Raw genomic sequence first — 19,940 nt, 5'->3', positions numbered from 1 at the left:
TGGATTAACTGCCTTAGGGGCAAAGGGATGTTATGTCAGGGAGGAAGAGGTGTTTGAATATTTTTGACTTCACACCACAAGTACATGCAGTATGAATAGGGGCCTAAATATTGACTCTTCATGTAAAATGTGGACATTTAGCATTTTTGTCACCTGATAAAGGCCTAAAAGATTATGAAGAGTTATGATAGGAGAAATAGTAATTGATTATTTCCACTTGTTGGCAAGGTAGCAATAAGTTAAAAAAAAATCACAAAAATAATGGGAAGGTGGTATTAAAGCACCTTGGGAGGTTTTACTATGTTAAAGGCGCTATATGAATGCAAGTTGTTTATTGTAGTATGCGTTGCCACCTCCCCCCGTCCCATCATCATTAAAGCAGAGTCCGCAGATTCTCTTCAATGGAAATTAGACTAGTGTTTTGAAATACAAATATTAAACTTTCTGTGAGGGAGCAGAACAATGGGATTCGACTGGAGAAAAGCACAGGGCTGATGGGTTCATTGATCTGTTTCCACTTGTTTAAACTGGGAGACATAGGGTTAACCAGTGCCATCAAATAAGAGAATGAAAAGCGCTTCTTTTTATTAAAGGAGCACCACTAATAAAACACAGATCATAAACAAAACTTAACAGATTGAATAATAATATTATTTTCTGCATCTACTACACAGTCCAGTGTCCCTGCAGTGGCCAGTGAAGGCTTGTGCTTTGTAGGTGACGAGTTGCGGCTTTGCCGCTGTGCTGTTTGATTGCTGTAACTCTCTGCCGGGGTGCCGGCTGGAACTTGACTGGAGGCGGAGACTGGCTCAGTGAATGAGTCTCTCCCGCCCACAGCCTGCGCCAGCTCTCCCAGCCCAGCCCGCCCCGCACAGGGAAAGCTGTTAGAAAGTTACAGGCAATGTCCTGTCCCGCCGCCTTTTGTTTTCTTCAGGAATTAATAATAATATGGCCAACTCTTTGTTCTTTAAGGGTTGTGACCCTCTTGATGCCGTTTTCTTCTTCGGCGCAACTGACTGGGTCGCGGGGACACGGTGAGTGAAAGTTTAGTTGAACTTCATTTAAAGGGGAATCTCTCCGACTGTAAACTGGGCACAAAGTGTTGGCTGGGAAAACCAAGGGAAGCGGGTGGGTCTGACTAGGCATGCATTGAGTGTTTTACCAAAATTCTGGGATGCCTGACTTCTTCCCCGAATACAGTCAAAAGTTGGAAAAGTCCAAAAGTGTCCATTAATTCCTTTGCATGCGGTCTTCCACCACCTCCCCCCACTTGTTACTTCCTGGAGAATGGTTGCTTTGCTCCAATAAGACCAGTGTTGAGCAGGTAGGATATATACTGTGCTGAAATCTGATTCTCCGCTTCACAAACAAGGACGTTACTTTATAAATAGGGTGCACGCCTTTACTTTTTGGTGAGTTTTGCAGAGGTTAATTTCTTGAGTGTTTGTGTCAATTTCTTTCTCTCTGACAAAGTTAAATATTAGAGCAGCCTCGTCTTTGCTATAATGTTTTTCACATACAGATGAATTTCTTCCCGAACTAAAATCAGATTTAGAAATCGTATTCAAAACGCTTTTATTCGGATGGTCCCTCTTTTAAAGTTTGTTTCACAAAAAAAACTGTGCATAGGTGTATTGCAGAATAAATATTTCAAGCGGTACATACAATGCAACTTTGACATTAATTATGAATTGATAGCCTTTATTATTCTGCTTACACTGTCAAGTAAGGGAATGGTAAAGCTTTGTGCATTTGTATTCTCACATGGTGTTTGTCATGTCAGTGCCGTCAGCAATATTTCGAACCATTAAGAAGGGATCACTGATTTAGTGTGCATGTTTTAATCATTAGGTTTTTTTAAGTGGTGCAGTAGATTCGGAGTTTCAGTAATGTTTGTTTTGTTTTTGAGAAAAAAGTGGCTCCGATAGTGCAGTCCTTGTGTAGTACTGCTTTTCTAAGTAATAGCATTCATAGGTAGATTTATAATCACACCTGAAGTACTGTTAAATATTGCACTTTCCTGACACACAATCTCCAGTATAAAATGAACATAAAAATAGGAACCTGGTCATCTTTAATTATTGTGCTTCATCCTAACTGAGGGAATAGACAGCTGAATTTTATTTATTTTTCTGAAGGAACTATTGATCATTTTTATAGTCCCTGATGGTATTGATACTATCTCTGAACCTCCTCAACCCTATTAGCAATAACAACATTCATTTATATAGCTCCTTTGATTTCCCAAGCTGCTTTCTGGCGCATTACCAAACAACATTTAAAACTGACCATATAAGCCAAATCTGGCCTCTTGTACATCCCTGATGCTCATGGTTCTAAAGTGAGCTGCTGCATCGGTCCTATGCTCTGGGATTTCCTCCTTAAATTTCCCTATCTTTCTTCTCTCCTTTAAGATGCTCCTTAAAGCCTTCATCCTTTTTGACCTCATATTACCTAATGTGGCTCAGTGTTAAATTTTGTTTCATTATGCACCTTGGGAAGTTTTACAATATTAACGACGCTATAGAAATTAAAGTGTTGGTTGATTGATTCAATCCATACAATTTTCAGATTGTAGGGGATAAAGTCAACTGACCGATTGGTGTGTAGCCATTGAAAAGCCATTCAACAAATGTCTCAAATTGTAACATAGTGTAACTTACTATTGGAAGAAATTAATGCTAATATAACAAGGTAAAGTAGTTGCATTATTCATGGAATATAAACTTTTGTTGCACATGCATGGTATCAGACATGGTTTGCCTGCTTTTCTGATCAGGTTTTCCAGGGAATAAAGGGACATGGAACAGAGCTGGACTATGGGATTAGGACAGCAGCTCATGGAGGATCAACACCAACATAGACTGGCTTGGTTGAATGGCCTAGTTTGATGCTGTAATTTCTCTGTAATTTTAATGGAACAGAATGCTCACTGTTTACGTGGTGAGTCTGGAATGTATCCCCTACATAAGAGGAACTTAACAATTCACAATTGCTGCAGGCTCAAAGTGAATTGTATACTTCCCTGACAGGGATGAAGTCTGTACTGAACATCCAGTAATGAACATTTGTGGCACAAAAAATAAGTACAATTTCCTAACATTTCTTCTAAATTTGTCTCAGGAGGTATTAAAGCAAAAAGTTCATAATTTTACTTTAATTCTTTTAGCTAGAAGCCAAATGTCACATTTTCTACATTTGTTTTCAGGATGTAGATGATGCTGGTAAGGCTACATGCTGCTCATATACAGTTGATCTGACAAGGTGCTGGTGGATTTTGTCCTTTAACATCTGCAGTTCATTGGCAGTGCTGTCCAGTAGAAATTGTAGCTATGGGAACACAGTATTTACAATATACGATAATTGTAGTAAAAAATGCTTCACACAATATATGTGAATGTATTTCATGTATATATTTACTTAATAAGTATCCCCATTCAGTGCAAAACTTTGCAATCTTTCTTTCACCACAGTTTGAAATTCTGGCATGAATTTTTCAAGCACAATGTATCTTAGTACAGTTTCCAGGTTTTTGACCAGCAGTTACAACTGGTACTTTGACATCATGAGTGATTGCTAAGAATCATGGCACAGTGAAACATGCAAGATCTGTCCCCCACTCATCAACGAGAGTGTGGTTCGACGATGAGTGCCCTTTCCGTGATGTGCCCTGTTGGAGTTGTTAATTGGAGTTCTGATGAAGTCATCCGGACTCGAAACGTCAACAGTATTCCTCTCCACAGACGCTGCCAGACCTGCTGTGTTTTTTCCAGCTATTTTTGTTTTTGTTTCAGATTTCCAGCATCCGCAGTATTTTGCTTTTATCATGGAGTTGTTAATTGTTGGCTAGGTGTCCTTCTGCTGGCCTGGAGCAGTTATCCCACAACTCTTTCTCCGGTACATCGATGATTACTTCGGTGCTGCTTCATGCTCTCGTCGGGACCTGGAAAAATTTATTAATTTTGCTTCCAATCTCCACCCCTCCATCATTTTCACATGGTCTATCTCTGACACTTCTCTTCCCTTCCTTGACCTCTCTGTCTCAATTTCTGATGATAGACTGTCCACCAATATCCATTACAAGCCTACCGACTCCCACAGCTACCTCGACTACAGCTCCTCACACCCCGCTTCCTGTAAGGACTCCATCCCATTCTCTCAGTTCCTTCGCCTCCGTCGCATCTGTTCTGATGACGCTACCTTCAAAAACAGCTCCTCTGACATGTCCTCCTTCTTCCTTAACCGAGGTTTTCCACCCACGGTCGTTGACAGGGCCCTCAACCGTGTCTGGCCCATATCCCGCGCATCCTCCCTCACGCCTTCTCCTCCTTCCCAGAAACATGATAGGGTCCCCCTTGTCCTCACTTATCACCCCACCAGCCTCCACATTCAAAGGATCATCCTCCGCCATTTCTGCCAACTCCAGCATGATGCCACCACCAAACACATCTTCCCTTCACCCCCCCTGATGGCATTCCGTAGGGATCGTTCCCTCTGGGACACCCTGGTTCACTCCTCCATCACCCCCTACTCCTCAACCCCCACCTATGGCACTTCCCCATGCCCACGCAGAAGATGCAACACCTGCCCCTTCACTTCCTCTCTCCTCACCGTCCAAGGGCCCAAACACTCCTTTCAAGTGAAGCAGCATTTCACTTGCATTTCCCCTAACTTAGTCTACTGCATTCATTGCTCCCAATGCGGTCTCCTCTACATTGGAGAGACCAAACGCAAACTGGGCGACCGCTTTGCAGAACACCTGCGGTCTGTCCGCAAGAAAGACCCAAACCTCCCTGTCGCTTGCCATTTTAACACTCCACCCTGTTCTCTTGCCCACATGTCTGTCCTTGGCTTGCTGCATTGTTCCAGTGAAGCCCAACGCAAACTGGAGGAACAGCACCTCATCTTCCGACTAGGCACTTTACAGCCTTCCGGGCTGAATATTGAATTCAACAACTTTAGATCTTAAACTCCCCTTCCCCCCATCCCCACCCCGTTTCTCCCCCCTCCCTTTTTTTTCAATAATTTATATAGATTCTTCTTTTCCCACCTACTTCCATTATTTTTAAATCTAAAACTAATACTTTGTTAGTCTTTCCACCCCACCCCCACTAGAGCTGTACTTTGAACATCCTGTCTTCCATTCTTAATTAGCACTTTTCTTAGACAATATCACCACCTTCAACACCTCTTTGATCCTTTTGTCTGTGACATCTTTTGATTATCTGCTCCTATCACTGCTTGCTTATCTCCACAATCACCTCAACTTCTCTCTCCCCCTGCCCCCCCCACCTTAAACCAGCTTATATTTCACCTTTCTCCTAACTATGCTTCAGTTTTGCCGAAGGGTCATGAAGACTCGAAACGTTAACTGATTTCTTCTCCACCGATGCTGCCAGACCTGCTGAGTTTTTCCAGGTAATTCTGTTTTTGATTCAGATTGGTTGGTCTGTCCACAATGACAAGTGTCCTCTACCGATATTGTTGCTGGTGTTTCTGTAGTATTGACCTTCATTTTTAGTGTGATGCATGCCATTTTAATAACCAATAAGACTCACAACAACTACAAAACTCATACATTCTTCTTTCTGTCTTACCATTTTATCAATGAATATGAACAAAATGTTGAAGTACAAATGCTGGGTGAATGAGTATTGAGATTTCACGTCTGATGATGGTGCCCTTTGCTCAATTTTATTTACTAATCAGAAATGCAATTGGCCTCATCTGGATTGCCAGCATATTGCTAATGTATTGGACTGCATTGTTTTTGTATGGTATCTCCAAAATGGTTTAGAAAGGGAATTTCAGGGTATTGGTCCAATGTGATGAAAGAACAGCAGTATATGGGCAATTCAGAATGATGTGTGCTTTGGAGTCAATCTTGGAGGTGATCATGGCCCCACAAAGTTGCCGCTCATGATTTTCTCTGTGGCATAGGTTGCTGGGGAGGGAGTGCTGTCAAGCTAACCTTGGATAGTTAATACACTGGGTCCTATAGTACATAATCCAGATTCAGCACATGGTGTTGGATATGGGAGTATAGTGGATCTAATAATGCAGCGATTTAGATGAATAATTGTCAAGCACATGAGTTATTGGAACTCTACCTATGAGGTCAGAAGCGGGGATGTTGGCTGATGATTGCACGATGTTCAGCATCGTTCACAACTCCTCAGATATTGAAGCAGTCTTTGTCCAAATACAGCAAGACAATATCCAGGCTTGGGCTGACAAATGCCAAGTAACATTAGTGTCACACAAGTGCCAGGCAATGACCATCTCCAGCAACAGACAATCTAGCCATCGCCCCTTGACATTCAATGACATTACCATCGCTGAATCTCCCACTACCAACATCCTGAGGATTACCATTGACCAGAAACTGAACTGGACTAGCCGTATAAATACTATGGCTACAAGATCAGATCAGAGGCTAGGAATCCTGTGACAAGTAACTCACCTTCTGACTCCCTAAAGCCTGTCCATCATCTACAAGGCACAAGTCAGGAATGTGATGGAATACTCCCCACTTGCCTGAATGAGTGCAGCTTGAACAGCACTCAAGAAGCTTGACATGATCCAGGACAAAGCAGCCCGCTTGATTGGCACCCCATCCACAAACATTAACCCACTCCACCACCGACAAACAGTGGCAGCAGTGTGTACCATCTACAAGAAGACCTTATGATGGAAGGAAGGTCATTGATGAAGCTGCTGAAGATGTTTGGGCCAAGGAGACTACCCTGAGGAACTCCGGCGGTGATGTCCTAGAGCTGAGATGATTGACCTCCAACAACCCAACCATTTTCTTCCAGCTAGGCATGACTCCAAACAGCAGAGAGTTTCCCCCCCGATTCCCATTGACTCCAGTTTTGGCAGGGCTCCTTGATGCCTCACTCGGTCAACTGCTGCCTTGATGTCAAGGGCAGTCACTCTCACCTCACCTCGGGAGTTCAGCTCTTTGTCCTTTTTTTAACCAAGGCTGTAATGAGGTCAGAAGCTGAGTAACCCTGGCGGAACCCAAACTGAGCATCAGTGAACAGGTTATTGCTAAGCAAATGCTACTTAATATTATTGTTGAGAGTAGACTGATGGGGTGGTAATTGGCTGGGTTGGATTTGTCCTGCTTTTTGTGTACAGGGCATACCTGGGCAATTTTCCACATTGCCGGGTAGATGCCAGTGTTGCAGCTGTACTGGAGCAAATTGTGGAGCACAAGTCTTCAGCACTATTGCCGGAATATTGTCAGGGCCCATAGTCTTTGCGGTATCCAGTGCCTTCAGCCATTTCTTGATATCACGTGGAGTGAATCAAATCGACTGAAGACTGGCATCTGTGATGCTGGGGACCTCCGGAGGAGGCTGAGGGGCTCATCCACTTGACACTTCTGGCTGAAGATTGTTGCAAATGCTTCAGCCTTATCTTTTGCATTAACTTGCTGGGCTCCTCCATCATTGAGGATGGGGATATTTGTGGAGGCTCCTCCTCCAGTGAGTTGTTTAATTGTTCACCACCATTCACGACTGGATGTGGCAGGACCTCAGAGCTTAGATCTGATCCATTGGTTGTGCAATTGCTTAGCTCTGTCTACCACTTGTTGCTTATGATTTTTGGCACACAAGTTGTCCTGTGTTATAGCTTCACCAGGTTGACACCTGATTTTTAGGTATGTCTGGTGCTGCTCCTGGCAGGTCTTCCAAAACTCTTCATTGAACCAGGGTTGATCCCCTGGCTTGATGGTAATGGTAGAGTAGGGGATATGCCGGGACCATGAGGTTACAGATTGTATTTGAGTGCAATTCTGCTGCTGCTGATGGCCCACAGCGCCTCATGGATGCCCAGTCTTGAGTTGCTAGATCTGTTTGAAATCTATCCCATTTAGCACATGGTAGTGCCACACAACACGATGGAGGGTATTCTAAATGTGAAGACAGGACTTTTTCTCCACAAGGGCTGTGCGGTGGTCACTTCTACCAATACTGTCATGGACAGATGCATCTGCGGCAGGCAGGTTGGTGAGGATGAGATCAAGTATGTTTTTCCCTCTTGTTGGTTCCCTCACCACCTGCCACAGACCCAGTCTAGCATCTGTGTCCTTTAGAACTTGGCCAGCTCGGTCAGTAGTGGTGCTATCAAGCCACACTTGGTGGTGGACATTGAAGTTCCCCAACCAGATTACATTCTGCGCCCTTGCCACCCTCAGCGCTTCCTCCAAGTGGTGTTCACCGTGGAGGAACACTGATCCATCAGCTGAGAGGTGTGGTACATAGTAATCAGCAGGAGGTTTCCTTGCCCATGTTTGACCTGATGCCATGAAACTTTATGTTGAGTACACCCAGGGCACCACCCTCCCGACTGCACACGACTGTGCTGCCACCTCTGCTGGTTCTGTCCTGCAACGGTGGGACAGGACATCCCCAGGGATGGTGATGGTGGTTTCTGGGACATGATCTATCAGGTATGATTCTGTAAGTATGACTACATACTCGTGAGTATGAGGCAGCTCTCCCAATTTTGGCACAAGCTCGCAGTTGTTAGTAAAGAGGACTTTGCAGGGTTGACAGAGCTGGGTTTGCCGTTGTCATTTCCGGTGCTTAGGTTGATGCCAAGTGGTCTATCCAGTTTCATTCCTTTTTATTGACATTTTAGCGGTTTGATGTAACTGAGTGGCTTGCTAGGCCATTTCAGAGGGCATTTAAGAGTCAACCACATTGCTGTGGGTTTGGAGTCATATGCACACCAGACCAGGTAAGGATTGGCAGATTTCCTTCCCCAAAGGACATCACCGAACCAGATGGGTTTTACGACAATTGACAATGGTTTCATGGCCATCATTAGACTTTTAATTCCAGATTTTTATTGAATTCAGATTCTACCTTTTGCTGTGATGGGATTTGAACCTGGGTCCCCAGAGTATTACTCTGGGTCTCTGGATTACCACTCTGCTGACAAACTCTGAAGAAGAGTCATACAGACTCGAAACGTTAACTCTGTTTCTCTCTCTACTGATGCTGCCAGACCTACTGAGTTTTTCCAGCATATTATGTTTTATTTCAGATTTCCAGCACCTGCAGTATTTTTGCTTTAATCTTTGTATCCACTGGAGTTTAGAAGATTAAGAGGCAACTTGATTGAAACATATAAGATCTTGAGGGTCTTGACAGGATGGATGTGGAGAGGATGTTTCCTCTTGTGGGAGAATCTAGAACTAGGGGTCATTGTTTAAAAATAAGTGGTTGCCCCTTTAAGAGACAGATGAGAAGAAATTTCTCTCTGATGGTAGTGAGTCTTTGGAATTCTCTTCCTGAAAAGGCAGTGGAAGCAGAGTTTTTGAATATTTTCAAGGCAGAAGTGGATAGATTCTTGATAAACAAGGGGCTGAAGGGTTATCGGGAGTAGGCAGATACAGTCAGATCATCCATGATCTTATCGAATAGCAAAGTAGGCTCGAAGGGCTGAGTGGCCTACTTCTGCTCAGTGCATTTTACTTCCTATTTTGCTGTCTATGAGAATACTCCAAAATGATTGTGCTTACCCTACCTGAAAGAATGTCCTGCAGTCAGCATCACGGTGAAGCAGCCTGGGAAGAGTGTCCTGCAGTCAGTACTTGTTGTTTGAGAGCTTGAGCGGCAGCTGGATGCACTGAGGTGCATCCGCGAAGCTGAGAGTTTTGTGGATAGCACGGTTTTAGACGTGGTCATCCCACAGCTTATGGAAGTGCAGACCAAGAGGGAATGAGTGACCATCAGTCAGAAGAAAAGTGTCAGGCAAGTAGTCAGGAAATCCCCAGGGTGCATCTCGCTCGAGGACCGTTTTTCAGTGTTGGATAATGGTGAGAGTGACGGTTCATCTGGGGAGTGGAGCCACGTTCCTGGCACTGTGATTGGCTCAGCTGCACAGAGGTGGAGGGAAAAGAGGGGAAGTGCAATAGTGGTAGGAGACGTGATAGCAAGGGGAACAAGACAGGCATTTCTGCAGCCGTAGACGTGACTCCAGGATGGTATGTTGCCTCCCTGGTGCCAGGGTCAAGGGTGTCACTGAACAGCTGCAGGGCATTCTAAAGGGGGAGGGCAAATAGACAGAGATCGTGGTACATATTGGTACCAACGACATAGGTAGAAAGAGGGATGAGTTTCTGCAAGTAGAATTTAGGGAGCTTGGAAACAGATCAAAAAACAGGACCTCCAAGGTAGTAATCTCTGGATTACTTCTGGTGCCACATGCTAGTGAGTATAGAAATAGGAGGTTAGTTCAGATGAATGCGTGGCTGGAGAGATGGTGTAGGAGAGAGGGCTTTAGATTTCTGGGACATTGGGACCGTTTCTGGGGGTGGCGGCACCTGTACAAGGTGGGCGGGTTGCACCTGAACCGGAATGGGATCAACATCCTTGCGGGAAGGTTTGCTAGTGCTGTTGGGGAGGGTTTAAATTAACTTGGCAAGGGGACAGGATCCTGAGAGGAGGTTCAGTAGGGAAAGATGCGCAGCCAAAATTAGACGAGAGAGTAAGTGAGTCTGGAAGGCATAGAAATTATAGGCCAGTTAAGGCACAAGGGAGTTTGGCAAGGTTGAATGGTATTTATTTTAATGCAAGGAGTCAGGCGAATAAGGCAGATAAGTTGAGGGCACAAATTTACACATGGAAGTATGATGTCATTGCTGTCACAGAGACATGGTTGAGAGACGGGCAGGATTGGTAGCTCAATATTCCAGGATAAAAGGGTCTTCAGGTGAGACAGGGAAGGAGGTAAAGAGGAGGGGGTATTGCAGTATTGATCAAGGAATCAACTACAGCAGTAAGGAGGGATGACATCTTAGAAGGCTCCTCAAATGAAGCCATATGGGTAGAACTTAAAAACAAAAAAGGAGCAATCACATTGCTGGGAGTGTACTATAGGCCCCCAAACAGTCAGAGAGAAATAGAAGAGCAGATGTGTAGGCAAATTTCAGAGAAGTATAAAAATAATAGGGTAGTAATAGTGGGGGATTTCAACTTCCCCAACATTAACTGGATTAGTCATCATGCGATAGGTTTAGAGGGAGCAGAATTCATAAAATGCATCCAGGAGAGCTTTTTAAGCCAGCACGTAAGAGGCCCTACAAGAGAGGGGACGCTACTGGACTTAATTTTAGGGAATGAAGCCGGGCAAGTGGCAGAGGTATCAGTTGGGGAGCATTTTGCAGATAGTGATCATAGCTCCGTTAGATTCAAGGTTGTTATGGAAAAGGACAAGGATGGCCCAAAAATCAGAGTTCTAAATTGGGGGAAGGCTGATTTTAATAAGATCAGATATGATTTGGCCAGAGTGGGCTGGGAGCAGCTACTTTTAGGTAAATCTGCATCAGAGCAGTAGGACTCATTCAAGAAGGAAATAGGGAGAGTACAGGGCCAATATATTCCAGTAAAGACAAAGGGTGGTACCAACAAATCCGGGGAACCCTGGATGTCGAGGGATATACAGGATTGAATAAAAAGAAAAAGGCTTATGGCAGGTACCGAGGGCTCAAAACAGCAGAAACTCTAGAGGAGTACAGAATGTGGTAGGGGGGAACTTAAAAAGGAAATTAGGAGAGCAAAAAGAGGGCATGAAAAAACATTGGCAGGTAAAATAAAGGAAAATCCAAAGTTATTTTACAAGTACATTAAGAGTAAGAGGATAACTAGGGAAAGAGTAGGGCCCATTAAGGACCATAGTGGTAATTTGTGTGTGGAGCCAGAAGACGTAGGTAGAGTTCCAAATGAATACTTTGTGTCGGTGTTCACAAGCGAGAGGGACAACGTGGGTATGGAAATCAGGCAGAAGGACTGTGATATAATTAAAGAAATTAGCATAGAAAGGGAGGAGGTTCTAAGTGGCCTGGCAGGCTTAACAGTAGATTAACCTCCAGGTCTGGATTAAATGTATCCCAGGCTGTAGAGTGAGGCAAGGGAGGAGATAGCAGGGGTGCTGGCAATAATTTTCAGTACCTCTCTGGCCACAGGAGAGGTGCCAGAGGACTGGAGGACAGCCAATGTGGTACTCTTATTCAAGAAGGGAGGAAGGGATAAACCAGGGAACTACAGGCCAGTCAGTCTAACCTCAGTGGTGGGGAAGCTATTGGAAGCAACTCTGAGAGACAGAATTAATCTACACTTGGAGAGGCAGGGATTAATCAAGGACAGTCAGCATGGTTTTGTTAAGGGCAGGTCATGTCTGACCAATTTGATTGAATTTTTCGAAGAGGTGACCAGGTGTGTAGATGAGGGCAATGCATTTTATGTAGTCTGCTGGGAGACTGATAATGAAGGTAAGAGCCCATGGGATCCAAGGCAATTTGGATCCAGAATTGGCTGAGTGGCAGGAAGCAGAGGGTGATGGTCGAGAGGTGTTTTTGTGACTGGATACCTGTGTCCAGTGGGGTTCCACAGGAATCAGTGTTGGGTCCCTTGCTGTTTGTGGTATATATAAACGATTTAGACTTGAATGTAGGAGGGTTGATCAGTAAGTTCGCAGATGACATGAAAATTGGTGGGGTGGTAAATAGTGAGGAGGATAGCCTTAGACTATAGGAGGATATAGATGGGCTGGTCAGATGGGCTGATTAGTGGCAAATGGAATTTAATCTGGATAAGTGTGAGGTGATGCACTTAGGCAGGATAAACAAGGCACGAGAATACACAATTAATGGTAGGACCCTGGGAAGTAACGAGGATCAGAGAGACCTTGGTGTGCATGTCCACCGGTCCCTTAAGGTAGTGGGACATGTAGATAAGGTGGTTAAGGAGGCATATGGGATACTTGCCTTTATTAGCCGAGGCATAGAATTTAAGAGCAGGGAGGTTATGCTGGAACTGTATAAAACACTGGTTCGGCCACAGCTGGAGTATTGCGTGCAGTTCTGGAATCCGCATTATAGGGAGGATGTGATTGCACTAGACAGAGTGTAGAGAAGATTTACCAGGATGTTGCCTGGGCTGGAGAGTTTTATTTATGAGGAGAGATTGGATAGACTAAGGTTATTTTCCCTGGAGCAGAGGAGATTGAGGGGGGGGACATGATTGAGGTGTATAAAATTATGAGGGGCACAGAGAGTGTAGACAGGAACGAACTTTTCCCCTTGGTGGAGGGATCAATAACCAGAGGTCATAGATTTAAGGTAAGGGGAAGGAGGTTTAGAGGGGATGTGAGGAAGAATTTTTTCACCCAGAAGGTGGTGGGAATCTGGAACTCACTGCCTGAAAGGGTGACAGAGGCAGAAACCCTCATAACATTTAAGAAGTATTTGGATGTGCACTTGTGCTGCCATGGCATACAAGGCTATGGGTCTCGTGCTGGAAAATGAGATTAGAATAGTTAGGTATGTGTTTGACCGACACAGAACTGATGGGCCTTTTTCTGTGCTGTGGACCTCTAGGACCCTTGGACTCTATGACTTGATGACATCACTGTTGATGCCTGGGAATCCCCTTGAAATGGCATCAGATTCAAACTGATCTCATGGAAAGAAGAAATCCACAGTATAACGATCACTATATTGTTTCACCTCTGTCCATGAAATCTGGGCTTTTGTATCAATCACTTGCCTTCAATTCCATGAGCTTTATCTTTATCCCTTATTGAGGACTTCATTGAGTAGCTTCTGGAAGTTCAAAGAAAGAACATCATAGACATTCCCCCATCCACAACTTTAGTCACCTGCTCAAAAAAGTCAGTCATATTGATCAGGCATGACCTACCATTTACAAATACATGCTGGCCCCTTAGTCAGCTTAAAATTTTTATGGTGGTCAGTTACCCCATCCTTAATTAATGGATTCTAGTAATTTACTGACCATAGGCATTAGACAGACAGGTGTACAATGTTGTAACATGCCTTAAAGAGATTGAAGCATAACCTCACTAGAAAGGAAGTGTGGCATGCGATCCAGTTTAGTTTCACTTTTGTTTTCAAGCAGAGCACACACACACAGCTCTGCCGCTGATGTGTCTTCAAGCTTTATACTTGTGTATCTGCTCACATGTGCCTAGTCTTAATAAATGAACATCACCTCACACTTTTCAGGGTTAAATTCCATCTGCCACTTATCTGCCCGTTTGACCATCCCGTCTATATCTTCCTGGAGCCCAAGACACTCAACCTCATTGTTAACCACCCGGCCAATCTTTGTGCTATCAGCAAACTTACTCACCCTACCCCTCACATAGTCATCTATGTCGTTTATATAAATGATGAATAATAGGGGACCCAGCACAGATCCCTGTGGTGTGCCACTGGACATAGTCACTAAAGCATCCTTCTGTCATCACCCTCTGTCTCCTACAACTAAGCCAATTTTGAATCCACCTTATCAAATTACCCTGTATCCCATGTGCATTTGCCTTCTTTATAAGTCTCCCCTGTGGGACCATGTCAAAGGCCTTGCTGAAATCTGTATAAATTACATCAACTGCACCACCCTCATCTACACACCCGGTCACCTCAAAAAATTCAATCAAATTTGTTAGTCAATCACTCTTACTCTGCAGGTAAATGGAAAACCTTTAATGAGAGCACACTTTCAAATATTTAGACAGTACTCAACAATTGAATTTGGAGCAGACTTCAGCCAAATTGAAAACTTATACTGGTGAACCAATCAAAGTGAAGGGTATTACCACTGTACCTGCTTATTATAAGCACCAAACAGCACAACTCCCAGTGATAGTAGTAGAAGGCAAAGGACCAAACCTCCTAGGTCGTGATTGGTTGAAAGAAATTCAACTAAATTGATCTGAAAATTTCCAGCTACGAGTAGGAGGATTGCCAGAGCTGCTAAAGAAATATGACAAGGTTTTTCGAGATGAACTGAGGAGAAGCAAAGGCCTAAAGACTAAGATCTACGTTGACTCGGAAGTAACTCCTCATTTCTTTAAAGCAAGGCCAGTGACCTATGCTCTGAGGGAGAAGGTTGACACTGAATTAAACCGTTTAGAGAGGCTGGGGGTCATACAGCCGGTTCAATTCTCAGAGTGGGCAGCACCTATAGTCCCTGTCTTAAAACTGGATCAGACCATCCGGAACTGTGGGGACTGTAAGCTAAAAATAAACAAAGCTGCCAAGTTGGACAAGTACCTTATCCTATCCCCAAGGATGAGGATCTCTATGCTAAATTAGCAGGAGGAACAATTTATACTAAACTAGATATGAGTCACGCGTATCAGCAGCTGGAATTGGATGATACCTCCAGAGAGTTTGTGACCATAAACACCCACAAAGGGTTATATCGATACATGCATCTGCCTTTCGGTGTTTCTTCAGCCTGCGCAATGTTCTAAAGGATGATGGAGAGTTTGCTGCTAGGACTACCTCAAGTTATGATTTACCTGGGTGACGTCCTAATAACGGGGTTCACGGAAGCTGAAGACTTGGCTAATTTGGGGGAAGTCTTGAAACGATTTTTGGAAGAAGGGGTGTGCTTAAAATAAGAAAAGTGTACCTTTCAGGCAAACAAAGTCGTTTATTTGGGCCACCGGGTGGCCCAAAGGGCTACACCCGGTAAAAGAAAAAGTTAAAGCTATTAAGGAGATACCTTCGCCTAAAAATGTATCTGACCTCCTAAGTCATTCTTGGGTACGGTTAATCATTATGGTTGATTCCTACCCAACTTATCAACGGTCCTAGCCCCTCGACACATTATAGAGAAAAACCAGTTTTGGGTTTGGAAGTCACCTCACGAAGAAACCTTCACGAAAGTTAAACAACTCTTACACTCTTCAAACTTGTCAGTACACTACGACCTGACAAAGGAACTGGTCCTAACCTGTGGTGCGTTCCTCTATGGCGTGGGAGTGGTACTATCGCACAAAATGAATAACGGTTCAGAAAGGCCGATAGGCTACATGTCCAGGACCCTTTCCACAGCTGAAAAAGGGTATTCGCAAATCGAGAAAGAAGGATTATTGATTATTTTCGGAGTTAAAAAATTCCATCAACACGTACATTGCTGACACTTTATGATAGTGTCTGACCACAAACTGCTCTTGGGTCTGTTTAACGAGGAAAAGGCTCACCCTCCCACAGCTTCTGCATGGATTCAAAGTTGGGCTCTAATTTTATCCGCATATGAATACACTTTTGTGCAGAGATCTGGGGTGCATATAGCCAATGCTGATGCCCTAAGTCACCATCTTTTGCAAGAGAGCAATAAACTTGCCCCAATTCCCCAAGAGACTGTATTGGCAATGAATTTCCTGGATTCTTCACTGGTCTGTGCAAGGCAGATAAGAAACTGGACGAATTTTGATCCAGTCCTGTCTGGAGGGAGGGACCAAGTGTTGGAAGGATGGTCCCAGGAACCAGTCCCTTCGCCCAAAGGAATGAATTGAGCAGTAAAGATGGTATCCTTTTAAGGGGTGTGCGAATAATTGTTCCTTCACAAGGAAGAGAACTACTCTTAGCAGCGTTGCACAGTGCACATCCAGGAATCTCAAGAATGAAGATCATCACGCAAAGTTACATTTGGTGGCCAGGCATGGACGATGATATCGAGAAGGTGGGTAAACACTGTACACAATGCCAACAACCACAGAAGTTACCTGTTGTGGCCCCACTACACCCTTAGGAATGGCCTGGAAGGCCCTAGGTGAGACTACACATAGATTACGTCGGTCCTTTTATAGGCACCACGTTCCTACTCATAATTGACACTCATTCCAAATGGCTAGACGTGTACGAGGTTAGGTCATCAACGTCAGGTGCGAATATAGAAAAGTTACGTCAAAGCTTTTCTATACATGGATTGCCAGAAGTAATCGTCCCAGACAATAGTACTAGCGCTGAATTTCAAAGATTTGTGAGCCTAAATGGTCTCAAACACGTAAAGATAGCACCATATCATCCATCGTCTAATGGATGAGCTGAGAGAGCAGTACAGACATTTAAAGCTGGGATGAAAAAAATTATCAAGAGGATCATAGGAGACTAAACTTTCACATTTCCTGTTTCAATAGAACAAATCCCCTTGTCATACCATGTAGAAGTGGAGGGTCGGGTCATCCACAAACACGTGGATCATTTGAGAAGAAGGGAGATACCCCAACAAAATGATGATCCACCTGTAACTATTGTAGAATGTGTGGTCCCTGTTCAAATTGTTCATCCAAGGATAGACATACCAGATGTCTCTGTTGGAGTAGATAACACTGAACTGCCTGTGCCTAAAGAGGTTCCTGATGTTGCTGCAGTTCCAGACAATGTGGATCGTGTAAGAGATTCAAAAGTTGTGAAGCTATGATGTTCCACCCGGATCAGGAAACCACCTGAGAGACTGAACTTATAATTCTATGACCCGTGTATATATTTGTAATGTCACGAAGGTAGATATTCTTGTAAATACAAACCGTACCAAAAATTTAAAGGGGGAGGAATGTAGTAAACATGGCTTTAAGGAATGTAGTGACTGCAGCTTTAAGACTTATTGTGTTGTGTAGTATCACATGACAGTGTGAACGAATCAGTTCTAAGCGTGGGGAACATTAGAGTGGGAGCTCTTCTTCGACTTGTGGAGCTTGATGGAAGCATGTAACTGCTGCTGCAGCGTGTAAACAAAATTCAATGTTTCTAAGGAGAAACCTGTCTGGAAAATCAAGTCCATAATGCTTCTCTTAGCCTATAATAAATTTCACCTGGGCCTGGTGAATTGTCCACTTCACAGAATCACAGTGCAGAAGAGGCCCTTTGGCCCATCAAGTCTGCACCAACACGTGAGAAACACCTGACCTACCTACCTAATCACATTTACCAGCACTTGGCCCATAGCCTTGAATGTTTATGACGTGCCAAGTGCTCATCCAGTTACTTTTTAAAGGATGTGAGGCAACCCGCCTCCACCACCCTCCCAGGCAGTGCATTCCAGACTGTCACCACCCTCTGGGTAAAAAAGGTTTTTCCCCTTATCTCCCCTAAACCTCCTGCCCCTCACCTTGAACTTATGCCCCCTTGTGACTGACCCTTCAACTAAGGGGAACAGCTGCTTCCTATCCACCCTGTCCATGCCCCTCATAATCTTGTATACATCGATCAGGTTGCCCCTCAGTCTTCTCTGCTCCAACGAAAACAACCCAAGTCTACCCAACCTCTCTTCATAACTTAAATGTTTCATCCCAGGCAACATCCTGGTGAATCTCCTCTGCACCACCTCTAGTGCAATCACATCCTTCCTATAATGTGGCGACCAGAACTGCACACAGTACTCCAGCTGTGGCCTCACCAAGGTTCGATACAAGTCCAACATGACCTCCCTACTTTTGTAATCAGTGCCTCGATTGATAAAGGCAAGTGTCCCATATGCCTTTTTCACCACCCCACTAACATGCCCCTCTGCCTTCAGAGATCTATGAACACACACGCCAAGGTCCCTTTGTTCCTCAAAACTTCCTAGTGTCATGCCATTCATTGAATACTTCCTTGTCAAATTACTCCTTCCAAAGCGTATCACCTCACACTTTTCAGGGTTAAATTCCATCTGCCACTTATCTGCCCATTTCACCATCCCGTCTATATCTTCCTGTAGCCTAAGGCACTCAACCTCACTGTTAACCACCCGGCCAATCTTTGTGTCATCCGCAAACTTACTAATCCTAACACTTGCAATGTTTCTTCTCTCATTATGCTTATCTCATCCTGGTAGGATGAATCTAACTTGGCTAATTAGTTCCCTAATTGTTGTAGCTTGGATGGACCTAGGTAGTCTTGTACATTGTTGGTAGATGCCAATGCTATAGTTTTACTGAAGCAGTAAGGGGGGGCAGCTAGTTTGTGTGAGCTAGTCTTGAGTCCTAAAGTTGGAATGCTGTCAGGACTGGTTGTATTTTGTGGTAAAGTGAGGTACCCTGTTCCTTTAAGAGAATGCAAGTGTACTGATCATGTGACAGCACTGACGAATCATTGTATAGCGCGGGCAACTGGGAACTATAAGTCTAGTTCTGGAGGTTTCTGAGTGAGCACATTTGATCTGGTGCTCTGCCCTGTGTCTCAATAAACCATCACTGTTTATTCTTATATCAATCTCTCCCCATTATTGATTGCAAGCAGCAATTGAGGAGAACATAGGAAGACTTGCAGATAGAGTTTGGTTGGCCAATGAACACATTTACCCAACACATAAAACATTTGCTGTCTGCAGTGCATCCTACTACTTCTAAATGTCCCTTGGGATTGACCAAATTGACACTGTTATTTATGTTGAGGAACTTGGGAGGAGGCTATGTTGGATGAAGTCATTTGCAAATGCTTCAGCAATAATGTTCCGCAATATTTAAAATGGAACAATCTCCATTTTATCTTGTGTGTTGTTTTATCTATACTACGAGCTTGCATTATTTTATTCATTGCCGTTTGGTTTTGCCCCAGCTTGTCAGTAGTAAAAACCTGTTCACAGCAAAACAGAAACAGAAATACCTGGAAAAACTCAGGTCTGGCAGCATCGGCGGAGAAGAGTACAGTTGACGTTTCGAGTCCTCATGACCCTTCAACAGAACTAAGTAAAAATAGGAGAGGGGTGAAATATAAGCTGGCTTGGGGGGGGGAGAAGGGTGAGGGGTGGTTGTTGGGACAAGCAAGCAGTGATAGGAGGAGATAACCAAAAGATGGCACAGACAGAAGAACAAAGAGGTGTTGAAGGTGGTGATATTATCTAAAAGAATGTGCTAATTAAGAGTGGATAGCAGGACAAGCAAGGTAAAGGTAGCTCTAGTGGGGGTGGGGTGAAATAAGACTAAAAGGGCATAAAAGGTATAGATAAATGATGGGTGGAATACATTTAAAAATAATGGAAATAGGTGGGAAAAGAAAAATCTATATAAATTATTGGAAAAAACAAAAAGGAGGGGGAAGAAACGGAAAGGGGGTGGGGATGGAGGAGGGAGTTCAAGATCTAAAATTGTTGAACTCAATATTCAGTCCGGAAGGCCGTAAAGTG

General features: G+C 43.9%; 1 protein-coding gene across 1 annotated transcript in view; it reads left to right on the top strand.

The window, feature by feature from the left end:
* The first annotated feature begins 875 nt into the window (after nucleotides 1-875).
* Nucleotides 876-19,940, top strand: part of dcbld1 (discoidin, CUB and LCCL domain containing 1) — a 123,865-nt gene continuing 104,800 nt past the window's right edge. The window contains exon 1 of the mRNA XM_078542203.1: nucleotides 876-1,034. Within this exon, the coding sequence (XP_078398329.1) occupies nucleotides 902-1,034 (133 nt within the window). The 5' untranslated portion in view covers nucleotides 876-901. The remainder of the gene's footprint in view (nucleotides 1,035-19,940) is intronic.

This window comes from Cetorhinus maximus, chromosome 5 (genome assembly GCF_964194155.1).
Source record: "Cetorhinus maximus chromosome 5, sCetMax3.hap1.1, whole genome shotgun sequence".
NCBI classification, from domain to species: Eukaryota; Metazoa; Chordata; class Chondrichthyes; order Lamniformes; family Cetorhinidae; genus Cetorhinus; species Cetorhinus maximus.
This window is presented reverse-complemented; position numbering and strand designations above follow the sequence as displayed.